The sequence below is a fragment of the Nicotiana tabacum genome, chromosome 7 (assembly GCF_000715075.1).
Source record: "Nicotiana tabacum cultivar K326 chromosome 7, ASM71507v2, whole genome shotgun sequence".
NCBI classification, from domain to species: Eukaryota; Viridiplantae; Streptophyta; class Magnoliopsida; order Solanales; family Solanaceae; genus Nicotiana; species Nicotiana tabacum.
This window is the reverse complement of record NC_134086.1, coordinates 99,045,545-99,070,668: the sequence shown is the minus strand read 5'-3', so window position 1 is coordinate 99,070,668 and position 25,124 is coordinate 99,045,545. Positions and strand designations below refer to the sequence as shown.

Genomic DNA, 25,124 nt, shown 5'->3' with positions numbered 1-25,124 from the left:
AAAAATAAAAAATTAGTTTTCAGCTCATATAATGGCGGAATAATAACTGAGCATAATTTTCAAAATATATAATGTATATTATAAAAATACCTTTATTGAAATAATTGTTTAATATTAGGTGCATGAAATATATATTTTAAAACCTTTATTTTATTTCATTCTCAGTTGTGTAAATAATTTTTTTAATTTTTGTTGTTAATACTACTATTATTATTACGAATAAATTATTCTAATTATTTTTTTTACTATGTTCATTATTTTGTTATTCCAACATTATATATGCTTAAATACTTTTTTTTAATTTATAAATAAAATTTATTTATTATATAGGTAAGTCCATAATATAAATTAAAAAGGGAAAAATCAAAATATTAAAAAGTTAAAAAAAATAAATAGTTTTAAAATATTTATAATTTAGAGGGTAAAATAGGTATTTGACAATAAAAAAATTAAAAAATCTAGTTGAATGACCTTTTGAATGCAATATGCATGGTTAAGTGACTTTGTTGTTACAAACGAAAGAAAAGTGGCTTTAGGAGTTAATTTGGGATAGTTGAGTGAGTAATAGACTCCTTATGTAAGTGTAAAAGGGCACAAAATCAAGTAATGGAATAATTGATTCCTTGGAATTTCTATCTACCAACCTTAAACCAAAATTGTCAAGAAAGAAATGAAAAATCAGGTGATTGATGCAAATTAGCTAATAAGTAAAATGATTTGACCAACTAATATTAGCATTCAAATACAATCCAAAGGAGAAAGGTATATTGAACTCATTCATTAAATCATTTCTAGAAGAATTAGTTCAGTTGAATCGAGGTAAAGCACAACATAAAATCGGGTCAATTTCGATCAAAGCTCAATTTGAATTGATTCCACGGTCATAGGTCATAGTTTGGCGTGATCAAAGCTTGGGCTTGTTTGACCTAACTCAACTCTGTTTAGCTTGGCCAAATATGTTATTAATTGGTTTGACTAATTGTATAAGTTTTATTCTAAAGTTAAATTCATTTCTTATGTTTAATATATTAATTAAGTAATTTTAAATCAAACTTCTTTATTTGATATAAATATCTGTTTAATCACATTGTAACTTAATGGGTGGCCAGAATTTGCATTAAAAATTTTACTTTTAAGAATTCAAATCATTAATCAGGTCCAATGTAATGATCAATACCTGATATAAGGTTGGAATTTAATTATTAATTTCAAATAATGATTTGTTTAATTCAATTCTCAATTAGAATACTGACTGTTGTTTTGAAAGATCTATTAAATGTTGAAATAATAGATCAAAGATTAAAACTCAACATAAATTTCATCTTCAATGAAGCTAGATCTTCCTCCAGCAAGATACTTAGAATATAAAATTGCAATATTGTTTACTTCTTGTTTATGTGGTCTAATAAAATTTCAATCAAAAGTTAACCTAAGCCTTCTTTATAGTGTGTTAAGTGTGAATAAAAATTTTAGTCCCGCGTAATTCAAAATTGTCGAGTGCAAATTGTTTGATTTCATTGTTTATTTTGTCAAGTCTAAAAATTAATAAATAAATATAACATATTTAACTTGTAATTTCTAAATTAGACTAGTAATTCACATAATTATTGTATATTTTTCTTAATCAATAAATCTAATAAAAATTAATGTTTTCTGATGATAGGCTTTAATTACGTGTTTTAGTTGATTATTACACTCTAATTTACTGCACTTTAGTTGAGTTTGCGTTTTAATCGCTAGTGTTTTGCACTAATTATGTGTTTTATGCCTTGTAGGTGTGATTCCGAGCTATATAGATGTTATGGAATGAATTTAAGTGATTTGAAGCTTTGAAGTCTGAGTAAAAGCTCAAGGAATTAAGCCGGGATCGTGTTCGGGGGTCAAATTTGATAGTTGAGAACAAACGAAGACTCGATGAGGCATATTGCGCACTGTCTAGTACAATGTACATAACGTTTTACTCAAAACTCCATTTTGACTCCATAATATATGGTTGGAAAGATAACTCAAAGGGCTACAACTTTCATGTTTTGCGTTTTTCCAAATTCCAAACGGAACAGGATGAAAAACCGCGGTTTCACCGCGCCCGCGGCAGAACCGCGGCAGAGTGCAGACACAGACAATTGAAGAATCAGAGGCCATGTTTGGCCGCGGTTTGACCGCGACCGCGGTAGAACCGCGGCAGGAGGCGGAAATTTCAGGGACTAAAGTGCAAAACACGGGATTTTTAGCCCAAAACTCTATTTTAAACACTAGACTCCGCCCAAGAGAGGATGTATTGATTTTTAGAGTTTCTTAGGAAGAAAAAACCATTGTGAGAGATCACCCAAAACACTTTCTTCTTTTCTTTGATTTCTATTGCTAGTTTATGATGAATCTTATCTTAGTTTGTTTATCCATAGTTATGAGTAGCTAAATCTTTTGTCTAAGGTTTTGATGGAACCTATTGGGGGATGAACTTCTTGTTTATGTGAATACAAATTGCTAGTTTCAATCTTTATTTATTCAACTATATTCTTGTTGTAGTTAATTGACAGGATCCTTAATTAGCTGTGCCTATTTAGTGTGCATAACTCGGGAGAGAGTGCATATTTAGGTTATTGTTGAATAACACTACTCCTAAAGTATAAGAAGAATCTATAACTGCGGGTTTAAAGGCGGGATTAGGGATAACGAAGTCTTGGGTGCAATCTTAAGTGAACTGTGTTAATTAAAGCTAGCTAGTGTATCTCGGGAGAGTGCAATAGTATATTACTGTGATTACTCAGGAGAGATTTATGGTAAGACGAGCGTTCATGATTGATAGAGAAGTGTTGGTACATTTGTATGAAGCATAAACAAAAGGGATTCCATCAATAGGGGAAATCTTTACCTTAGCTTTATCTCATTATTGTTTACAACCTTAGCGTTTTAGTTTACAGCTTGTTTAATTTACTTGAAATCTTAGTTACTAAAGAAACCATCAACTTGTGATTCAAACATTTGGGAAGCTGGTTCTGAAGAGTTTAGTGGGTCTAAAGATTGTGATTGATAGGTTAACTCTCTGTGGGATTCGACTCCGGACCTGTAAACCGGATTATATTTGCAACGACCGCATTGTCCTTTTTATAAGGCATAGTTGGGCGTGATCAAATTTTGGCGCCGTTGCCGGGGAGTTAACGGAATTATCAATTACCATTGATAGAAATACAAAAATTCTTAGTGTGGTCAGTTTTCTCTATACCCAACTTGTGAATATTTGTGTAATTAATTTTTCTTACCTTAGTCTATTTTTATTGTTTGGGTCTTGTTTATTTTATTAGTTTTGAAAAGTGGCATCATATAATAAAAATTGGTGGGATGGTAGTTGTTCATACTGTGATGACCCTTGTCTTTATTATGGAGGACCACACTCGTGGCAAAATTGTTTAAATTTTCCCGGGAGTGGATTGTGCGCACAATCTCAAACCCATGAGTGGAGTATTCGTGATAAGTGTGGTTTTCAAAATGGTCATTGGGATGATTGTGTTGATTGGTCCTTCCCTTCCCCAAGCCCCCGCTATGATGATTCTATTGTTTTTGATGAAAATGATAGGGCTAACGAATTGGAAGAAGTTGAGCATGGCCGAAAGGGAGAGTTCAAGCTCATGTTGGAGTGCTTACTTGAAGGAGGACACAAAGAACAAAGTGCCTTGGAGGAGCTTTTGGAAAATAGTCTCCAAAATTCCTTGGCACTTAATCAAAACCAAGAACTCTCAAATGCTCAAAATGAGAAAATAATGCTCATGTTGGAAACCATTCTTGAAAATGAGGAAGAATGTGAGCTAATGTTTGAAGAGTCAAGAATTGAACCTCCGCCAACCGACCCCATGAGTACCAATGATGCCGAGAAAAATATGGACTTAGAATCAACCGGTGTAAATAAAAATCTGGTTGAGAATGACTCTAGTCTGGGGGAAGAAGAGGATGTCAGAATAGAAAAATTGCAAAATGAAGGTTTGAAGTCACATTCCAAGCATTTTTCAACATTAGAATTGTGTAGTGATATAAAAATTGAACTACATGAGTCCATGAGGTACTGCGAGGAGGAAAGGCAACAACCATACATTTTACAATTTGAGGAAACAAAAAACCAAAATGACATTCCTCACATGAGAGCCAAGAAGTGCAAAATGAAGAATTTAAAGCTCGGCTCGATAATCAACTTACCACCCCCTATTGCTCGTGGTCACAAGCTTGATTCCAAACTAGGTGCACAGTTCATATCGTCCAAGTGGCGAGAAAAGTGGAATATGGAACACAAAGCCATTGGAAGGATGTAACAACAAACCATTGGTTGGAACTAAGTGTGAGGTACCCGCACGAAGGACCAAGATTGGGAGAAGTCTTAGTACCCCATGAGCTGCTAGTGCTTCGGCCTTTGGCCTACCAGGGAGTTTCTTTTATCCTCTTATTAGTATGGTGTGCATTGGGGACAATGCACAATTTTAAGTGTGGGGTGGGAGACTTGCCTTGATACTGTATTGTAGTGTACATAGACATGGAACATGTTGTAATATTGTATATGTGTTGTTGCGTATAGTTGACTGTACTCACATTAGGAGTAACTGACTTGGCCCAACGACGGACGCTTGTCGACGGGTCTCTTGAGGGTCAAAGTCGGATTAAAAAAAAACAAAGGTACAGGACTCTTCTTGAGGACGAACCACTTGGACAGTACTCTTAAGGGAAGTAGTCCATATAGCTTCTTTTTATTTTATTTTATTGTTCTTTTCTAGGTAGTGTAGTAATTCCCCCTTGGTTTTTCTTTAAACCACGGTTCTTTTCCAAGGGTTTTATTTGAACCGGGTGTAGTTAGTTTTTTTTTTGGGAGTAGGAGCCATTGTGTTGTGTTTTGAAGTGAAGCAATATCTCTTGACTTTGTTATGCCTTGAGAATAGTGAGTACTTTGGTTGTGACGCTTAGGCTCAGTTTTTTACTCTTGTAGAAGTACCTTAAATTGTATTATCTTAACTTTGCTCAACTGCTTTGACTAGAGTGTCTTGATGAATCCAATCCTGAGTGAGTTATGTGTCATGCGTTTGTGAGGTTTGTTGTATTCTGTGCATTGCATTTGATGTCTAGAACTTGCCCTGTGTGTTTGCAAAGCGAAATAGTAGTTTTGTTCAGTCTTGAAAGTGATATAGGCGTTTCTTTGTTGAGCCAGATATGTATATTTTACCCGCCTAATTGTTATGTATATTAGTTAACCCCTTTGAGCCTGTAATCTAGTTTCTTTGGCAACCACATTACAAGCCTTACCCATTTATTTGAATTAACCATCTATTTGAACCATTGTAACCTCTCATGAGCACTTGAATTGTTATGAACTTTCTAAAAGTTAAAGTGTAGGGTGGTTGGTTTGGCTTTTGAGTGGAACCAATGAAATAAGGAGAAAGGTGCACTGATTTGAAAAGGCAAGAGCCACTTGAATTGGAAAAAAAAAGGAAAAGAAAAAAAAAATTCTTTGATAGTGGTGACTCTTAATATAATTGTGCTTAAATAATTTGGGAGTTGATGTATATTGATGTGAAGGTGGAGTTTGGTTTGACATAAGTATGGGGTTTGAATGTTAAATTATATGTATTAAAGTGCTTAGGGAGGTGTAGTCACTCTTATATCTAAATGTATCCTACCCGTCCCGTAGCCTACATTACAACCAAATAAAGTCCTAATTGATCCTAGATTGAATGAGCTCGATTAGTGGAGTAGTACACTACAGGCAAGCTTATGGTGCATCTTTTGTGGCATATGAATATTATTTCTGAGAGTGAGTGAATTCTTTCTATCTTGAGTTCCTAAGTGTTCTTAAATTTTATTGTGTGGAACCACTTTTTTTTGTGTGTGTAAGGGAACTTGATTCATGAAGGAAAGTTAATGTCAGTTACCTCTATATTAGAGTAAGTGGGTGAGTTGTGAATAATGCGTGGTACTTGTGAATCAAATCTTGAGGTGAAGATGTTACGCTTTTGTGCTTAGTCTATTTTAAATATTCTTGGTGTGATGAGTTAGGAAAATTGCTTTAAAAAGGTCGTGTCTATATAAAGTGTAGTTTGATTACTCGAGGACGAGCAATGGTTTAAGTGTGGGGTATTGATTATAGGCTATAATTACGTGTTTTAGTTGATTATTACACTCTAATTTACTGCACTTTAGTTGAGTTTGCGCTTTAATCGCTAGTGTTTTGCACTAATTATGTGTTTTATGCCTTGTAGGTGTGATTCCGAGCTATATAGATGTTATGGAATGAATTTAACTGATTTGAAGCTTTGAAGTCTGAGTAAAAGCTCAAGGAATTAAGTCGGGATCGTGTTCGGGGGTCAAATTTGATAGTTGAGAACAAACGAAGACTCGATGAGGCATATTGCGCACTGTCTAGTACGATGTACATAACGTTTTACTCAGAACTCCATTTTGACTCCATAATATATGGTTGGAAAGATAACTCAAAGGGCTATACCTTTCATGTTTTGCGTTTTTCCAAATTCCAAACGGAACAGGATGAAAACTGCGGTTTCACTGCGACCGTGGCAGAACCGCGGCAGAGTGCAGACACAGACAATTGAAGAATCAGAGGCCATGTTTGGCCGCGGTTTGACCGCGACCACGGTAGAACCGCGGCAGGAGGCGGAAATTTCAGGGACTAAAGTGTAAAATACGGGATTTTTAGCCCAAAACCCTATACACTAGACTCCGCCCAAGAGAGACATGTATTGATTTTTAGAGTTTCTTAGGAAGAAAAACCATTGTGAGAGATCACCCAAAACATCTTTCTTCTTTTCTTTGATTTCTATTGCTAGTTTATGATGAATCTTATCTTAGTTTGTTTACCCATAGTTATGAGTAGCTAAATCTTTTGTCTAAGGTTTTGATGGAACCTATTGGGGGATGAACTTCTTGTTTATGTGAATACAAATTGCTAGTTTCAATCTTTATTTATTCAACTATGTTCTTGTTGTAGTTAATTGACAGGATCCTCAATTAGCTGTGCCTATTTAGTATGCATAACTCGGGAGAGAGTGCATATTTAGGTTATTGTTGAATAACACCACTCCTAAAGTATAAGAGGAATCTATAACTGCGGATTTAAAGGCGGGATTAGGGATAACGAAGTCTTGGGTGCAATCTTAAGTGAACTGTATTAATTAAAGCTAGCTAGTGTATCTCGGGAGAGTGCAATAGTATATTACTGTGATTACTCGGGAGAGATTTATGGTAAGACGAGCGTTCATGATTGATAGAGAAGTGTTGGTACATTTGTATGAAGCATAAACAAAAGAGATTCCATCAATAGGGGAAATCTTTACCTTAGCTTTATCTCATTATTGTTTACAACCTTAGCGTTTTAGTTTACAGCTTGTTTAATTTACTTGCAATCTTAGTTACTAAAGAAACCATCAACTTGTGATTCAAACATTTGGGAAGCTGGTTCTGAAGAGTTTAGTGGGTCTAAAGATTGTGATTGATAGGTTAACTCTCTGTGGGATTCGACTCCGGACTTATAAACCGGATTATATTTGCAACGACCGCATTGTCCTTTTTATAAGGCATAGTTGGGCGTGATCATTTTCATATTTTTTTCTTTAGTTAAAAGTTAAATTATCGTTTTCATTAACACAATATCTAGCAATTCCTTTTCTGTTATCCTTTGTTTAGTCATTAGCATATAGCTAATTAAAGTCTTCCTCTCTTCTAATTTAAATACTCTTGAATTTAGTATACGAATAAAGGGAAACCCACTAACAGCGTTGTGCATAATGTGAAAATCTTATATGTAAATATAATTGTGACATTATATTTTCCATTCTTTTCTGTTTCTATTTCTTTCTTTGTGCCCTTTATCTTATAGTTTTATTATAATTTTTATTTGAGAGAAGTAGAAAAATTGTCAACCCTATATGAAACAAAAATGTCAACAATTCATATTAAAAACAAAATACTAAGAAACAAAACTTAGAGGAAGAGGAAAGAAGTGGACACCATCTCATGTTTACATCCTCATAGTTTCACAGTATTATGTTCTTTCTCTTTTTCGATAGCTTTTTATTTTCTCCTTTCTTATTCAAGCTTACGTATACTAATTTAAGTGGTTGATCATATTTAATTTGGAATGTTGAAAACATACTATCAATTAAAGAATTTCATGTAGGATGCACGCGAAAGATTGATTTTCCTTTATAAAGAATTGTGACATTATTATATGAACCTATTTTGTTATTTTTCTTAATCGTACAAAACACGAACAGTACACTAATAAATAGATAAGAATGGAACCGGGCTTGGCTTGGACTCAATCAAGTTGTACTAAAGCTTGGTTAAGCTAGCCTTGGACTCAATTCAACTCGATATTGTAAAAAGTTTGATTGGACTCGACTCAAGATGATCGAATTTGACATGATTCAACTCAGCTTAGTTTGGTTCTAGACTTTGCTAAAATGCTTCTATAGCTTTTATTTTTTAACATATTGTTTACCCTCAAAATCGGATAACAATTAAATTTGTAAGTGATTTTAAGGATACATGAATTAAATTGATACAAAGCGACAAATTAAATTGCAATTGAAATAAAGTATGATAAAGTAAATTCAAATCACACGAATTGAACAGTTATTGCCTTGGGAGGTGAGTCATCCTGGACCAAAATGCACTTCGATCAATGTCAAGACACAATTGAATAAGAACTTTAAAGAGAAAATAACAATATATTGCTTCTGAATGCATATTATCATGGCCTTTGCAAGTAATTAGACCATGTTTATATAGTAGGGAAGTCCTATATTAGGTACAACTCTATTAAAGGTAAAAGATCTCCTGATTTGCTGATTTGCCGGTTCCTTATTGATACGTGCCAAGATTCCCGCTATAATATCCGACCGGTGACGGGTATTTCAGCCTTCTATTATTTCGGTCTTCTATTAACAATGCTTCCTCGAGTTCGTTCAGGATCAGGGTCGAGTCTAGGATCACGAACTCATTGTTCTTGAGGACGGACATCCTGATCTCGGGTTCTGGTCTGGTGGGACCCGGGGTTAATCTCCAATTCCTCGGGTTTCGAGCCCGATCTGTCATGTAATAGACAAATACGATTTTGATCATATACAAATTATCCCTTTTTTCGGAGAGTAAATGACGAGAAACGATATGAGCTTTTGATTTTCACTTCGATACTCTATGTCAAAATCGACAAAATAGACGAAACGTCTGATCAATCACGTCTTAAAGGCATTAAATGCTTGTCAATTGCTGGTTGGTCACTCTTGGATTTGAACCGTCGTTTGAAAACTATAAATACTCCATTCCTTATCCATTCAAACTTTACTTCCAAACTTCCTACCCATTGCTTCTTAGAAATTTCTCTATTTTTGTAGCACTTATACTTTGATTTCTTGAGATCCTTTGTGAAGAATTTTGTTTGTCTCCACCCTAAATTACTAAGCGTACTGCTCTAGCTTCCTCTTCTTTGTTTTTCCTCTATCTCTAAAAGAAATGGCGAAAACTTCGAAAATAGTTCCCCAAAAAGAAACTCTTTCTACATCGTGGCCGGCCGGCGAGGAACCATCGGTGGAATCTCCTATGAGCACTTTCATTCCTGGCGGGTGTTCGATTACCGCCGATTTCAAGATTGAGAAACCTCAATCCATACCGAGTCGGTGTGAGAAGGTATCGAGGTACATCTGCTCGATCATAAAAAGAATTCTCCCCATGGTCAAAAAGGACTACAATTGGGTTGATAAGCACATGGTGGTAAGGAAGATATCACTACCTACGTTGAAGGATATTTAAGTGTTTACACTTATCCCTTTACGCTGGGCCCATTGGACCCGGCTATCATCTAATTTTGCAAAAGATATGAGGTATGCCTTGGCCAAATTTACCCTTCATTCTGGAGGATCATGATCATCTTCCGATTCTTCGTGAGCAAAATCGATGGATGCTCGTTCACCATCGGCCACCTCATGCACCTATACAGTCCCCGACTCTTCGGGGGGGGGGACTGATTAAACTTGCGCGCCTTGCTAGTAAATCCCCATTCTTGAGCATCGACAAAGATCAGGACAGAGACTATCTAGGCTGTTTAGTTCGAGTGAGGACGTCGGACCTGATCCCAGCAGATTGCATGTCGTTCCCCGAGAAGTGGAACACAAAACGTAAGTAAAATTTCATTTTTTCCAACATTTTATTTTACTTTCCTTCTTTATTATCGGTGTTTGGTGGTGATGCAGCTGTTGCTCGGGTACCGAACACAGTCCCTCGACTCAAGGAGTGGGTCGAGGGCATTGTCTCTCAAAAACCATATTCCGAGCGCGCATGGAGTGAACTTTCAAAAGGCTGTGGATTTCTTTATTCCATGTTTCATCTATGTCTTTTATGTACTGATTTTAATACCTTACATACTCAGTACATTATTCGTACTGATGCCCTATTTCCCAAAGCCTGTGTTTCATGCCCACAGGTGCAGGTAGGCAAGCTGAAGATCCCCCTTCTTAGGATCCTTGGTCAGCGAGAGTTGGCGTGCTCCACTTGATATGTGTGTGTGTGTGTGTGTGTGTGTGTGTGTGTGTGTGTGTGTGTGTGTGTGTGTATATATATATATATATATATATATATATATATATATATATATATATATATATATATATATATATATATGGGTATAATGTGGCTCAGTCCCGTCTTTGTACAGTTATGTTTCTATTAGAGATCTGTAGACAGTATGTCTAGTTGGATAGTATGTGGCCTTGCCAACTTCCAGTTTTTGATATATAGTTGTCTGTAGCAGCCTTGTCGGCTCGCCCCACGCATTTCGAAAGTATATATACATATGTCTTTTGGGCAGGTTTCCTTCATGTTGTTATTCTCGCAATTCAGTAGATGTTAATTTGGTTTATAGCTTAGACGCATGCTTAGAGGTATTTGACAGGTAGGACTCCGGCACCCGTCGTGGTCCTTCGGTTTGGGTTATGACAAAATTGGTATCAGAGCAGTTCTGTCCTAGGGTTGTCTACAGACCGTGTCTAGCCCACCGAGTCCCCTACTCCAAGACAAGATGAGGAGAATAAGAGAAAAAGGGCTCCGAGTTCTTCGAACTTAGAGAATAAAAAACCGAGGAGGAGTCTGGTGCGCACATCTAAAGAAAGAACCAATTCTCAAGTACTATTATCGGGCTCTCTTCGCCTGCTGAGGGACAAATCCGAAGAAGAAGAAGAAGCCTCTAAACTGGTGGCCCGCGTGCAGTCGCAGTTCGAGGGACAAGGAGCCTCCGAACCAGAGAGAGGTGAGGCCGGTCTACCTCAGGCTAGGGAGGCCGATGAGGAAGCCATGAGCGAGGCTTCCGAGCCAGAGAGAGGCAAGGCTATTTTTCCTCAAGTTAGGGAGGCCGACGAAGGAGCCTTGGCTTAGGTTTCCCAGGCAGAGGGAAATGCCCCGAAGGATGTACTCGGTGTGATAGACATCTCCTAGTTGCCTTCGTTATGTGAGTCCATGTTCAACGAGGCTTAGATACTGAAAGGACCCCCCTCCCACTGAGGGGCCTTAGGGGGCGACAGACCCTTTCCACAATTTCTTCGATGGCGTAGACTCTACCGTAACGGAGGATGTCACTGGGTTAGGTGAATTAGCGGTGCCAAGGAAGAGTCCATCCTTGGGAACGAGTGGGCCTTCCTAAAGTCCGAAACTAGTCAATCGGTTCCCAGCTCCGAGTGTGAATCCTGACCAGAAGAGATCGCTCATTATGTATATTACGGAGGATGCCCGAGTGCTTTCTATCCCCATAGGGGTGGACGGTTACCTTCAGTGCTTAGTAACCGAGAAAGATTAAGCCAAGATGAACGAGGTGGGAGCGCCCTGCATGTTCAATGAAGCTCAATAGGTGCTAAATCAGGTAACTTTAGATACCTTTTGATGATTTCTAGTTTGTACTTAGATTAATTTATAGATGATCATAATCTTCCTCTTTGTGTTTGTAGGCCTCGGTGCTTCACCATGAGACTTTTCTCCGGTATCGGGAAGATTAAACCAATATGAGGCCGAGATTCGAGGGGTTACTGAGAAGAGAGATGCGTACAAGTTTCTCAGCGAGCAAAGTGAGGGGGGAAAAGGGCCCCCGAGCTGAGCTAGAGGTGGCTTGGAAGGAGCACGTCGACCTGGTTGAGCATGTAAGAAGAGTATTTGAGGTTAGTGATGATGATTCGGACACAGTGACTAATGGTCCAAACCCTCAAGTCCAAAAGAAACTTGATCAGATCAAGCAGCTCCCGGTAGAGGTGGACACAGTAAAGGCCGAGGCTAAAGAATGGAAAAGAAACATGGATCGCTTGGCCTAGAAAAAGGAGACTACACGGGAAAAATTGGCTTCGGCTGAGGTCTAGCTTCGAGCTGTAAAGGAAAAACCTTGGTGTAGGCCAAAAAGATCGAGGAGCTCCAGTCTCAGCTAAATTCGGTCGTCTCCGACCGAGAAAATCTGGCCAAGGAGCTTGAGACGGCCAAGTTGGATGCCGAGGTGGTCAAAGTTCACACTAATGAGATGGTGGCCATTTATAAGGCCGATGCTGAGGCGGATCAGGTTTGAGTAAAGGATATTATCGAGCAGGCGAAGCGGCAATCTCGAAAGGAGGCCCTTGAGGAAATTCATTCTCGGGGCTTCGACTTATCGGTTGAGATTGAAAATGCCAAGGAGCTCGAAGACGAGGCCAAAAAGTTGGATTATCTTGGGGATGATGATGGTTCCGAGGGTTTAAGCGGATTCGGGGATAGAGAAGACCCCGAGGATGATGAGGCAAAGACCAAGCCACTTAGGATCTATGCAAATGTTTTTTTCTTTTGTATTACCTTTTGTTTGAGGTCGTTTGGCCTTTGTATAAATTTGTATGGAGGCCGTGGCCTTTGTAAAAATCTTTTGATATGTGCATAAGCTTTTTCCCTTCAGCAATTTCTGTGTTTTCCCTTTTGCTTTGCCATTTATATTCACAAAGATTAAAATGTCTTAGCATGAAATAGTTAGGTTGTGCTCGAAGGTTCGAGCAAGCCTTGCCTTCAACATTATTTTGTTCAGTGTGACTGAAAATTTTACCCAAAAGTACTTATACTTTTCTAGATTATAGTTTCCCGAGGGTAGCTTTTAGAACCGGTTAAGAAATTTTAAGGCCTTGTTGTTTTATTTACGGGTCTCAGATGCCTCTGAACCATTTTAAATTGGCCGTAGCATTTTCAGTTCGGGTGTTTCACCCTGAGGTATCCGGACGTGTCTTAGATAACAGTCCCCTAGTGGGGATGGCCGTATCCTTTAAAATTCAGGCGTTGCCTAATAAGTCTTGTGCCCCTGAGCTCCGATGGCTTGGACCATCCGAGTTTGTTGTCGGACGGCAGTCCCCGAGAGAGAGTGATTGTTTGAACTCGTATTAAGGTAGACCTTGGGCTCGATACCTTTAGGGGATCGGATGTAGGAAATTTCATGACAAATGCAAGAAATTTTTTAAAAGACAAGATATTTATCCACAAGGAAGAGACTTCTTTTTATTCTTGTGCATAATAGTTATACAAGTGTACATGTTTTTTGCCAAGCGGGCACATTTCATTTGACCATTTGGACCTTACAATAATTCCTATCGATCGAAACCCTTCAATTGCGAAGTTTCTTTCCTTGCTAAAGTCGATATCCGAGGGTAATGCCCCTCAATATTTGAGGTTGATCATAGAGTTTGTATTACCTTTTGTTTGAGGCCGTTTGGCCTTTGTATAAATTTGTATGGAAAAGATATTAATCCGCAAGGAAGAGACTTCTTTTCCTAAGACTTAAGAAATTTTAAGGCCTTGTTGTTTTATTTACGGGTCTCAGATGCCTCTGAACCGTTTTAAATTGGTCGTAGCATTTTCAGTTCGGGTGTTTCACCCTGAGGTATCCGAACTTCTCTTAGATAATAGTCCCCTAGTGGGGATGGCCGTATCCTTTAAAATTCGGGCGCTGCCTAATAAGTTTTGTGCCCCTGAGCTCCGATGACTTGGATCGTCCGAGTTTGTTGTCGGACGGCAGTCCCCGAGAGAGAGTGATTTTTTGAACTCGTATTAAGGTAGACCTTGGGCTCTATACCTTTAGAGGATCGGATGTAGGAAATATCATGACAAATGCAAGAAATTTTTTAAAAGACAAGATATTTATCCGCAAAGAAGAGACTTCTTTTTATTCTTGTGCATAATAGTTATACAAGTGTACATGCTTTTTGCCAAGTGGGCACAGTTCATTTGACCGATTGGCCCTTACAATAATTCCTATCGATCGAGACCCTTCAATTACGAAGTTTCTTTCCTTGCTAAAGTTGATATCCGAGGGTAATGCCCCCCAGTATTTGAGGTTGTTTTTTTTCTTTTGTATTACCTTTTGTTTGAGGCCGTTTGGCCTTTGTATAAATTTGTATGGACAAGATATTAATCCGGAAGGAAGAGACTTCTTTTCCTAAGACTTAAGAAATTTTAAGGCCTTGTTGTTTTATTTACGGGTCTCAGATACCTCTGAACCGTTTTAAATTGGCCGTAGCATTTTCAATTCGGGTGTTTCACCCTGAGGTATCCGGACTTGTCTTAGATAACAGTCCCCTAGTGGGGATGGCCGTATCCTTTAAAATTCGGGCGCTGCCTAATAAGTCTTGTGCCCCTGAGCTCCGATGGCTTGGACCGTCCGAGTTTGTTGTCGGACGGCAGTCCCCGAGAGAGAGTGATTATTTGAACTCGTATTAAGGTAGACCATGGGATCGATACCTTTAGGGGATCAGATGTAGGAAATTTCATGACAAATGCAAGAAATTTTTTAAAAGACAAGATATTTATCCACAAGGAAGAGACTTCTTTTTATTCTTGTGCATAATAGTTATACAAGTGTACATGTTTTTTGCCAAGCGGGCACATTTCATTTGACCATTTGGACCTTACAATAATTCCTATCGATCGAAACCCTTCAATTGCGAAGTTTCTTTCCTTGCTAAAGTCGATATCCGAGGGTAATGCCCCTCAATATTTGAGGTTGATCATAGAGAGAATCCTCAGATACTGATATGCGATCTTTGACACCGATTCATGACCAACCTTCTATTCTAAGTTATCACAATCCACTGTTGCCTCGTTAAAAACCTTGATGGAAAACCTATTTGGGGAAAAATCGGTTCAAGGAAAAAAGAGTACAACGCGTGCTTTCAAGCATAAAATCTGTACCGCTCCTTGCTGGTTACCTGCAAGTGTTAGTTCAAAAATAGGTAAAAAGGAATGAATGGGGTCATACCTTAGCAATAGTATCGCTTCAAGTGACTTATGTTCCACTGATTCGGCAGTTGTTCTATGTTCGTTGCCCTGAGTTTGTACGATCCCTTTCCGGTGATCTCGAGAACTCTGCACGACCCTTCCCAGTTCGGCCTCAGTTTCTCTTTGTTCGGGTTTTGGGTGTTCAATGTGACCTTTCTTAGTACTAAGTCCCTAATATTAAAATGTTGAAGGTTGGCGTTTTTGTAGTATCTCTTGATCTGCTATTTTTGGGCGGCCAACCGGACAAGGGCGGATTCTCGCCTTTCATCTAATAGTTCCAGGCTCGTACTCATTGCTTCGTCATTTGATTCTTTGGTTGCATATCGGAACCTGAGACTTGGTTCTCTGACTTTGACCGGTATTAGAGCTTCGACACTGTAAACTAGCAAGAACGGGGTTGCCCCAGTACTAGACTTTGAGGTCGTATGGTATGCTTATAGGACTTCGGGTAGGATTTCTTTCCATTTTCCTTTGGCATCGGTTAACCTCTTTTTGAGGTTTTGGAGTATGGTTTTGTTGGTCGATTCTGCTTGTCTGTTCCCATTAAGGTGCTAGGGTGTTGATAAGATCGTTTTGATCTTATGATCTTCTAAAAACTTGCTTACTTTGCTACAGATAAATTGTTTCCCGTTATCGCATACGATCTCAGATGGAATTCCGAAATGACATACGGTGTGGTCCCAAATGAAATCAATGACTTAGTTCTCCCTGACCTTTTCGTATGCCCGAGCTTTCACCCATTTAGAAAAATAGTCAGTCATAAATAATATAAATTGAGCCTTACCGGGTGCCCATGGAAGAGTGCCAACGATGTCCATTCCCCACTTCATGAATGATCATGGTGACAAAACCGAATGTAGCAGCTCACCGGGCTAGTGAATCATTGGAGCATGTCTTTGGCATTCATCACATTTTTGTACGAATTCCTTCGCGTCCTTTTCCATGTCGATCTAGTAGTAACCAACTCTAATTACCTTTCGAAACAATGATTCTGCGCTTGAATGATTTCCATAGGTGCCCTCGTGAACTTCCCTCAGAACATACTCGGTATCTCCTGATCCTAGATATATTGCTAGTGGGCCATCGAACATTCTTCTGAACAAGGTTCCGTGTTCGGACAAGCTAAACACGACTGTCTTTGTATGTAGGGCCCTTGATTCTTTTGGATCCGAGGGTAGTTTCCCAGTCTTCAGATATTCTACATATTTTTTTCTCCAATCCCAAGTTAAGCTTATAGAGTTTATTTTGGAGTTACCTCTTCCACTACCGATCTCATGAGTTGTACTACTGCCCCTGAGTTGAGCTCATCGTCCTCGACCGATGACCCTAAGTTTGCAAGGGTATCAACCTTGCTATTTTGATCCCGAGGTACGTATTGCAATGTCCACTCCTTGAACCGCTGTAATGTTACCTGTAACTTCAAGCATGACCGTGAGTTTTAAATGAAATATTTGTGTTCTTGATAAATCATTCGAATGCCTAAGTTGTTGATTCTCTGTATTGAGTAAAGATTATGATTATTCTCATGGGAATTACTTATGATTGAGTATTGGTGCTAATTGAGGTAGTTAGATGTTGGAACAAGTTTGGTTATAGCTGATTTCCCTTGCTGGGACGTAGTTACTTATACTATCGATTCCCTTGTCGGGATAGCGTTGTTTCTTTATTGATCCCTTGTCGAGACTCTTGTTGTGATTGTTGTTGAACTGTATATGTGGATCGGTTTGCACGCCGCAAAAATATTATATATGGACCGGGCTGCATGTCGCAACAATACTATATTTGGATCGGGTTGCACGCCGCAACAATAATATAATTGGATCGAGTTGCACGCCGCAACAGTGATAAATGATATGGATCGGGTTGCACGCTGCAACAGTGATAAATGATATGGATCGGATTGTACGCCGTAACAGTGATAAATGATATGGATCGGGTTGCACGCCGCAACAGAGTTATTATGTTTTGGGATCGGGTTGCGCGCCGCAACAATTGATAATACGAAGTGTTCAAAGATTCGTTACGAGTTCCTTATTGTTTGGCTGTAAAATTCTAAATTGTTCTTATGCTTTTCTCTTAATTTACTGTTGGTACTGATATTCCCCCACATCATGTACCACTTCTCATATTTACTTGTTATTCCTGTTTTATTCTCCGTTACATATTATATAACTGCACAGGTTTATTTGGTAGTCTGGTCCTAGCCTCGTCACTACTTCGCCGGGGTTAGGCCCGGCATTTACCAGCACATGGTCGGTTGTGCTGATACTACACTCTGCACTATGTGCAGATCCCAGAGCGGCAGCTTTTGGACCGTAGCATTGGGTGGCTTCCTTCAGTCCAGTTAGAGATCCCGAGGTAGTGCTGCAGGCGTCCGCAGGCCCGACGTTCTCTTCTATCTTTATGTGTATTTTGTTTTCATTTGCTTCCGAGATAGATTTTACTTTCTTTTCAGATATTTGTATGTAGTATTCATAGACAGTCTGTGATATTGTGACACCGGATTCCGGGTAGAGATGTATGTTGGTATTGCCATACTGTTTTGGCTAGTTATCATATTAAGTCTTCTGCATGTATTCATTTATCATTAATATTTCATTGTTAACTTAAATTGGTAAAAAGGCTAAATAAAAGAGTTAGTGATTCTGTATTACGCGGTTTGCCTAGCTTTCACGAGTAGGCGCCATCACGACTCCCGAGGGTGGGAAATCCGGGTCGTGACACAAGATCTGTGTATTCATTATCCTCCCCAGATCTCACTGTGTGGGATTGCACTACGTTTATTATTGTTGTTGTGGTTATTGTGGTTGTTGTTCCCCTCCAAAAAAATAATAATTATATGGGAAAATCCTTGAGAGGAACCATGTAGCCGTAGAAAAGAAAGCATATATAATTTAATATATTATCTGTGATTCTAATAATTCTATCACTTAAGTACCTTCTATTAACATATATCATAGTTTACTAAGAATTTATTATTCTTTTAATCAAAATTTGAAATAAAAAATGATGTCCGGCTCATGATCATGTTGTCTAGCCAAAGGTCCAATAGTCTAATTCTTTTCTCTTTTGGTTTTCTTTTCTATTTGAAATTGAATTCGATTTTTATTTTAATTTGGTAGGGTTGTACATAGGTCGAGTTGGCTCAGATTTTTTAATTACCAAATTAAATTAGTTGTGTCGGGTTATTAATTTAAAGACCAAACTAAACCAACAAAATTCGGGTTTTTCAATTACGATTTTTTTCGAGTTTTCAGTTTTTTCGGATTCTTTCCCGGTAAAATCTTCATACCACAAAACATATAACTTGTGCTTCAAATATCTTTTTAATCCTAATAAGATATAAGTGTTTTTCAAGAAAATATCTTTCTATTTTCTTATATTTTTTCGTCGATTGAGAATATATTTAATTCAAACTAAAAATTTGCATAACTTAAGACTATATACATCTTCGAGAACATTAAACAACTCAAAATCACATTCTTGTTTGGATTATCTATAAAATTTGTTTTTTGATTTTTGAATTCCAAGTATGTTTTTTCTCTTTATGGGATTACAACTATCTAGACATTAATAGATTCAAATCTCTCTTATGAATATAATTCACTATTAGAAATTCGGCCAATATCGATCGCGGCTAACCTACCAACTTCGGTCGATCAAAATACCGACCTAAGTCGATCGATTTTTTAAAATATTTTATTTTTTAATTTTTTTTATGAAACCGACCAACTTCGATTATTTTTTTTTTTATGCACAAAAATGCGAGAAACTATTTTAGCGTCCTGCGAAATTTATTTTTTAAGAAAGCGACTGAAGTATCAGTCAATCATTTTAAAAAACCGACTGACTTCAGTCGATAATTTTATATTTTTAATAAAACGGACCGAAATCGGTTGATTATTTTCGAGCGAAGATGAATTAAAGAATACAAATAAAATAAAAGAAAGTCTTAAATGTACTAATAGTCTAGTGGTAGAATAGTATCCTGCCACAGTACAACTCCTGGTTTGATTCTCAGGCGGTACAATTTCTTAATTGCCTAATTAAAAATACTGACTGAATTCGGCCAGAAAATACCGACCTACTTCGGTCGATTTTTTCGGCAGATTTTTTCTAGTTGGGTCGTTTGTGAAATATAAGTGACCAATCAAAATCGGTCGGAAATTGCGACCGACTTCGGTCGCTATTTATTATCGACCAGCCTAATTTCGAAGGATTAAAGTCAGTCGAAAATCGGTCAGCTTTTTCAATTTTTCGATGGATTTTGATCGGTATTTCAGGATGGTTTTAAGCCTGGGATGTTGTTCAGAGGGTATAATGGCATCATCTATGTTCCAATTACTATGAAATGACTGACTAGCGATCATGTTTATATAAATTAGTTGCCCAAAAAACATAGTATAGGAGTATGTATTTATGGCAATAATAGCACTGTTTATTATAAGCTTTATCCTCAAAAGATTTTTCTTGCACATTTATTGTTTGTTTTACACATTTAATTTTGGGTTTTCTGTAATATTTTTTACAACTTAAAGTTAGAGAGTCGTGAGTGGCACCAAGTGAGTGTGACTCGCTAAACAAACCCTTAACCAATCGCATAGTAACATCAACAATAATATGCAAGCTTATAACAAAACTCCAAGTAGCCAAACCATCTTGCAACACATATATATAACAAAAAACTTATAACGTAGTCTGATGGCATCATCATAACAAAATAAATTCATCCAACCTTATATCTAGAATAATATAAATCAAGAAGAGTTTCGATCTACATCATATAACTGTTTGCTGAGATTACTGAAATACATCAAAAGGGTCACAAAAAAAACAGTTTGCTGCAACTGCATGCAATAATCAAACCATTTTGCATTCCTAGCAACACCAGAAGACAAAAGAAAATTGCAACTTCAAATAAGGAATTCAAGATGGATTGAAATCCTTGACTTCCCCAGCAACTTCATTTCTCGATAAGCCCTTTGAGAGGCAAACTATCATTTTCAATTTAAGTTTTGTTCCAATTGAAGAGGTTGACAATGTAAACAAATGGAGTTTTAACACTCATAAGTCTCTAAAAAATGTACAACTATCTAAAAATAGTTTTATAGTAATAATCTTTTATTTTTTAAAGATTGTGCATTTGGCAAGTAGATGTGAATAAAGTGTTTAAATTTTTTCGACGTGAAACTTTCCTCCAAATTAAAGTTCTACAAATTTTGTCGAGTCATAATTTTCTAACAACTTAGGGTTTTTGGTCGGAAACCTATCCAATAAAGCCTGAAATTCCCAAAAAGCCCATGGTTTTCACGAAGTATTTATGTACACATGCAATAATGAAATAATGGGCATTAAAGTAATTTGAACCCCGCATTTGAACTCGACAGAAAAATACGGGAACAGGGGTAAATGGTGGGAAGATAGTGCCTGTAACCGCCTTAACTGTCACTACACATAAAACACATTACTAATTACTATTACTATTACTAATATATAATGTAAACAAAAACCCAGAATTGAAAAACAAAATCACAACTTCGAATTGATAACGAAAGATTTCAATGAGTGATTCGATGATAAAGAAAGGGCCGTGGAAAGCGGAAGAAGATGAGGTGTTGAGAAAGCATGTGAAGAAATGTGGGCCAAGAGATTGGAGCTCCATTCGATCCAAAGGCCTTTTACAGCGTACTGGCAAGTCTTGTCGTCTTCGTTGGGTCAATAAACTTCGCCCCAACTTGAAAAAGTTAGTACATCTTTTCATTCTACAGTATTGCTTTCAATTGTCGTCACTCTTCTTTGTACTCATCATTTGTTGGGTTGCCAAATTTCTGTTGTAAGTGAAGTATTTTCATTGTGGGAATTTCTTGTTGCATTGCTTGCAAAACTGAGTTTTTGGTTGAGGGTTTTTTGTTTTTGCTCTTCTTTTTGTTGTTAAAGTTGCAATTTTGTTGAGATTTTGTGGAGTTTCAGTTCTATGTTGAAGCATTTCATCGTGGGGTTCCCATTGTTGGGGTTGGGAAGAGTTGGAATTACTTAATGCATTGCTTGTAGAAAGGGTTTTCGGTTATGGGTTCTTTGTTCTGCTATTTTTGTCTTACTATAATTGCCAAAAAAATTGTTTCTTTTTCTGCTTTTATTTTTCATAGAATTTAACAATTTGCTGAGACTTTGTGGAAATTGTGTTCAAGTATTTTGCATGGTGGGGTTTGTTGTTTTTACTGTAATATTTTGTGAAGTTATGCAATTTGCTTTTTTTACTCTGCTCTTCCCGTAAATTCGATTAAATTGTTGACATTTGATGGAGAATTCAAAAGGTGAGATTTACTGCCATAGCACTGATGACTCTGCTATGCGCATCAGATGTTTGTTTATATGCTTCGTGTTAGCATTGTGTTTCTGTCAAACTGGATTTTTTTTTTTGTTTTTACTATATTTCTTTATGAAGATATGCCGTTTGCTTTTTACTCTCTTCTTCTTGTAAATTCGCTTAAATTGTTGAACTTGGACGGAGAATTCAAAATGTGAGATTTGCTGCTATAGCAGTGATGATGTTGCAATGCGTATCAGATGTTTGATTATATGCTTAGTGTTAGCATCTGCTTCTGTCAAACTGGAAATGTATTTGATGAAATGAAGGTGATACCTCTTTTGTTAATTATTCATTTTCTTTTCTTTTTGAATGAGTAGTGGAGTGAAGTTTTCAGCAGAGGAGGAGAGGACTGTGATTGAACTTCAGGAACAATTTGGGAACAAATGGGCTACAATTGCAACCTATTTGCCTGGACGAACTGACAATGATGTCAAGAATTTTTGGAGTAGCCGGCAGAAGAAATTGGCTAGAATTATGCGGACCTCAGTACCACAGCCTAGTAAGCCCCAGAAGAGTAACAACAGGGAACCTCCTGCTCTTCAAAAACTTCCTTCAGTAGAGGTAATTCTATATTCTTCTCATCCCTATACTGCTCTCTGGTTTATCCTCTAGTGTTGTCAAATTTTACCGGACTTATTTAAATGAATCTTCTGTTATATCGGTTTAGCTGAGACATTGAGACATTTTTGACTGGTATTTTTCTCAAGATCTGGTAAAATGGGCATTTGAAAACTTATGGACATTGTATCTCTCAGCTTCCTCACTTGTGGTCAGTCTGTGACAGTTTAGTCAAAACTTCTCAGATAGAAAGAAACATTGTTAAGATAAGTAAAAAAGCTCTAATTGTAGTTGTCTTACTCTTAACCAGTCAATAAGGTCAGGGGCCGATCTATAGCTAAAATTACGGGGCACGTGAACCCATGGTCCTTCCGCCAAACTAAGTATTTTATGTACGTACTTCCTAGAATTGGTCTAATATTATGTGGAGGCACCCATGCTCCATAAAGTTTTAATGGTGCATTTGGTTCAATATTTAATTATTTACTAAAAGAAAAGGGGATCAATTCCCACTTAACACATTTTTTTCTCCTTTCTTCGGTAGTGCACCCACATTCTAAAAATCCTAGATCCGCCTCTGAATAAGGTTGCATGTTTATGCCTTTTCACTGAATAGTTATCCCCACAATTTGTCATTTTCAGCTTGTGGATTGGATTATCTCTTTCTTTTTATTGAATTTTCAGGGACCAAAATTGAGCTCATTGGCAGAGGAAAGGTCTTTGTCCATGTCCCAGTATTGCCCATCATCCTATATGAATAACCCTGATACAATCAACATGGTCCAATGGCCAGAGTTAGTGAATTCAACTTCACTTCCTTTCGAGCCAGATTTGCTTCAACCTGAGTTCATTCCTAATGAGAAAAGAACCTGCTTCGGGTCACAGATTACACTCCCCTTTCCTCAGATTCCGCTGCAAGCTGACTTTGGTCACCCACTGGAAAGTCAAATATTACCCATGAAACTTGAGGAATCTGACTTCTTAGATTTTTTCGGGCAGCTCAGTGCTTCAGACATAGGAGATGTGCAAGTCCCTCTTGTACCAGCATCATGGTCAGGACCAGAGAAAAGCTCTGAGATTATTACTATGAAGAGAGAAATTGACGTCCCCCTTACACCAGATAGCTTCATCGATGACTTCCCTATGGATATGTTTGATCATATCGATCCACTGCCAAGTCCATTCAATTGGTGATGTAGTAATTAGTCTATTTCGGACAGGAAGAAGGGCATTCTTACTAGCTTGTTGGACAGATATGTAGTGTTCTATGTGACATGAATATTGCCATTTAGCTATTCTTTGTTACAGACAAATTGACCTAGTGCTTAACTGCTTCTAACAGTTCTTCATCAGGTAGATTTGTGTTCTCTGATGGCTTGATGGAAGATTTTGCATGTTGTTTTTTGTATCTTCCACAATATAAAGGAAAAAATTCTAAACCAGAGGTCTCACGCGAATTCGAATCCTGAATATGAAGTCGTCTTTATTAGAGAGTACTTTACTCCAATGGGCCTAATACGAATACGACCGAGTTCAGTTTTTGCCAATTGTTGATCAATGCATATACTGGATAAGCTTTTAGTTACAATTGTTGAATGAATGATTAAGTCGCATGGTAAAGCTAATTATATCACTGCAAGCATTTCATAAATCATTTCATATAGGGAATTTAAAGTTTTAAGTTATAATTAATCTCCTTCGGTTCTCAGTTCTATTTTGGTAACTATAAAATTATTCATATCGTGACCTCCTGGTCACATGACAACAACTTTATCAGTTACTCCAAGGCTTCCCTTATAATATATTTAATTTAATTGTTATTTGTTGACGCTGTAAAAGGATTTAGTTAAATTCTCTATACATTTTTTTATCTTGATCCAATTCAAAACTAGAAAAGATGTGTTGTTCATCTATCCCCTTTTGTTTTAGGTGATTTTAATGCTTTATTGCTATTTGGCAGTTCCATCGATGCTATATCATTTCTGTTTCAAAATTTAAAACATGATATCCACGGGGTTTTCTTTTTCTTTTAATGAACTAGACCTATTCAAAGTTTATCTGCTTTAGATCTATCGCTATGTGAAATTAACATAGTTCTTCCTTCGATTACGATCTTTTTAAACATTCTTTTTGAAATTATTAATAATAAGAAATTATTACTCAGTGACATCTATAAAATATATAAATAATATCTGAGTTCATCATGAAATTAAATGCTTTTATTGACCATTGTATCACAGTCGGTAGTGAATATTTGGGAGAAATTCAAAAATAGCCAGATGTACAAGTGGTCATTCAAAAATAGCCACAGTTTCAAAAGTAATCAAAATTTAGCCATTTTTCGTGTAAAGATAAATCTGAACGAAAACATTGTTCAAAATTCGGAAAAATACTCCAGCATAATATACTGGAGTTCCAGTATAATATATCGGTCCAGCATAATATACTGGAGTGTGGAGCACCGGTGCTTCAGTCTCCAGTATATTATACTGGAGCCAGCAAAGTATACCGGTCCAGCATAATATGCTGGAAGTTCATACACAGGTGCACCGAACTCCAGTATATTATGTTGGACCGGTCTCTGTTGTAGCAAAATAGTGACTATTTTTGAATGACCAATCCAAAAACTGGCTAGACCTTGCTATTTTAACTTTAAATTCATTTGCAAATTAAGGACCACATAATTTAGAGGGTTAAAAAGTCTGTTACTATTTCAGAGTCAACGGAAGGAAAATGACATTCTAATTCAAGTCAATATTGTAGATTTTTAGTACCGTAGTTCGTACTACAATAGCATCTTATCAATAAAAAAATCAATACAGGTCAAAGTTGAAGTCTAGGAGAGTTTTACAGCTTGTTTGGATGGTTGTTACGCATCGTTTCATAATGG

At 37.3% G+C, this 25,124-nt stretch overlaps 1 protein-coding gene across 2 annotated transcripts; it reads left to right on the top strand.

The window, feature by feature from the left end:
• The first annotated feature begins 20,816 nt into the window (after positions 1-20,816).
• On the top strand, positions 20,817-23,586 carry LOC107825179 (transcription factor DUO1-like). Of its 2 annotated transcripts, none has more exons than XM_075217398.1 (3): positions 20,817-21,139; positions 21,994-22,237; positions 22,919-23,586. In XM_075217398.1, exons 1-3 carry the CDS (start codon positions 20,868-20,870, stop codon positions 23,426-23,428), a joined length of 1,026 nt encoding a protein of 341 aa, XP_075073499.1. In that variant the 5' UTR covers positions 20,817-20,867; the 3' UTR covers positions 23,429-23,586. The 2 variants fall into 2 exon arrangements, with proteins under 2 accessions (XP_075073499.1, XP_016507496.1); XM_016652010.2 differs by having other exon boundaries at positions 20,819-21,049.
• Positions 23,587-25,124: the final 1,538 nt, after the last annotated feature.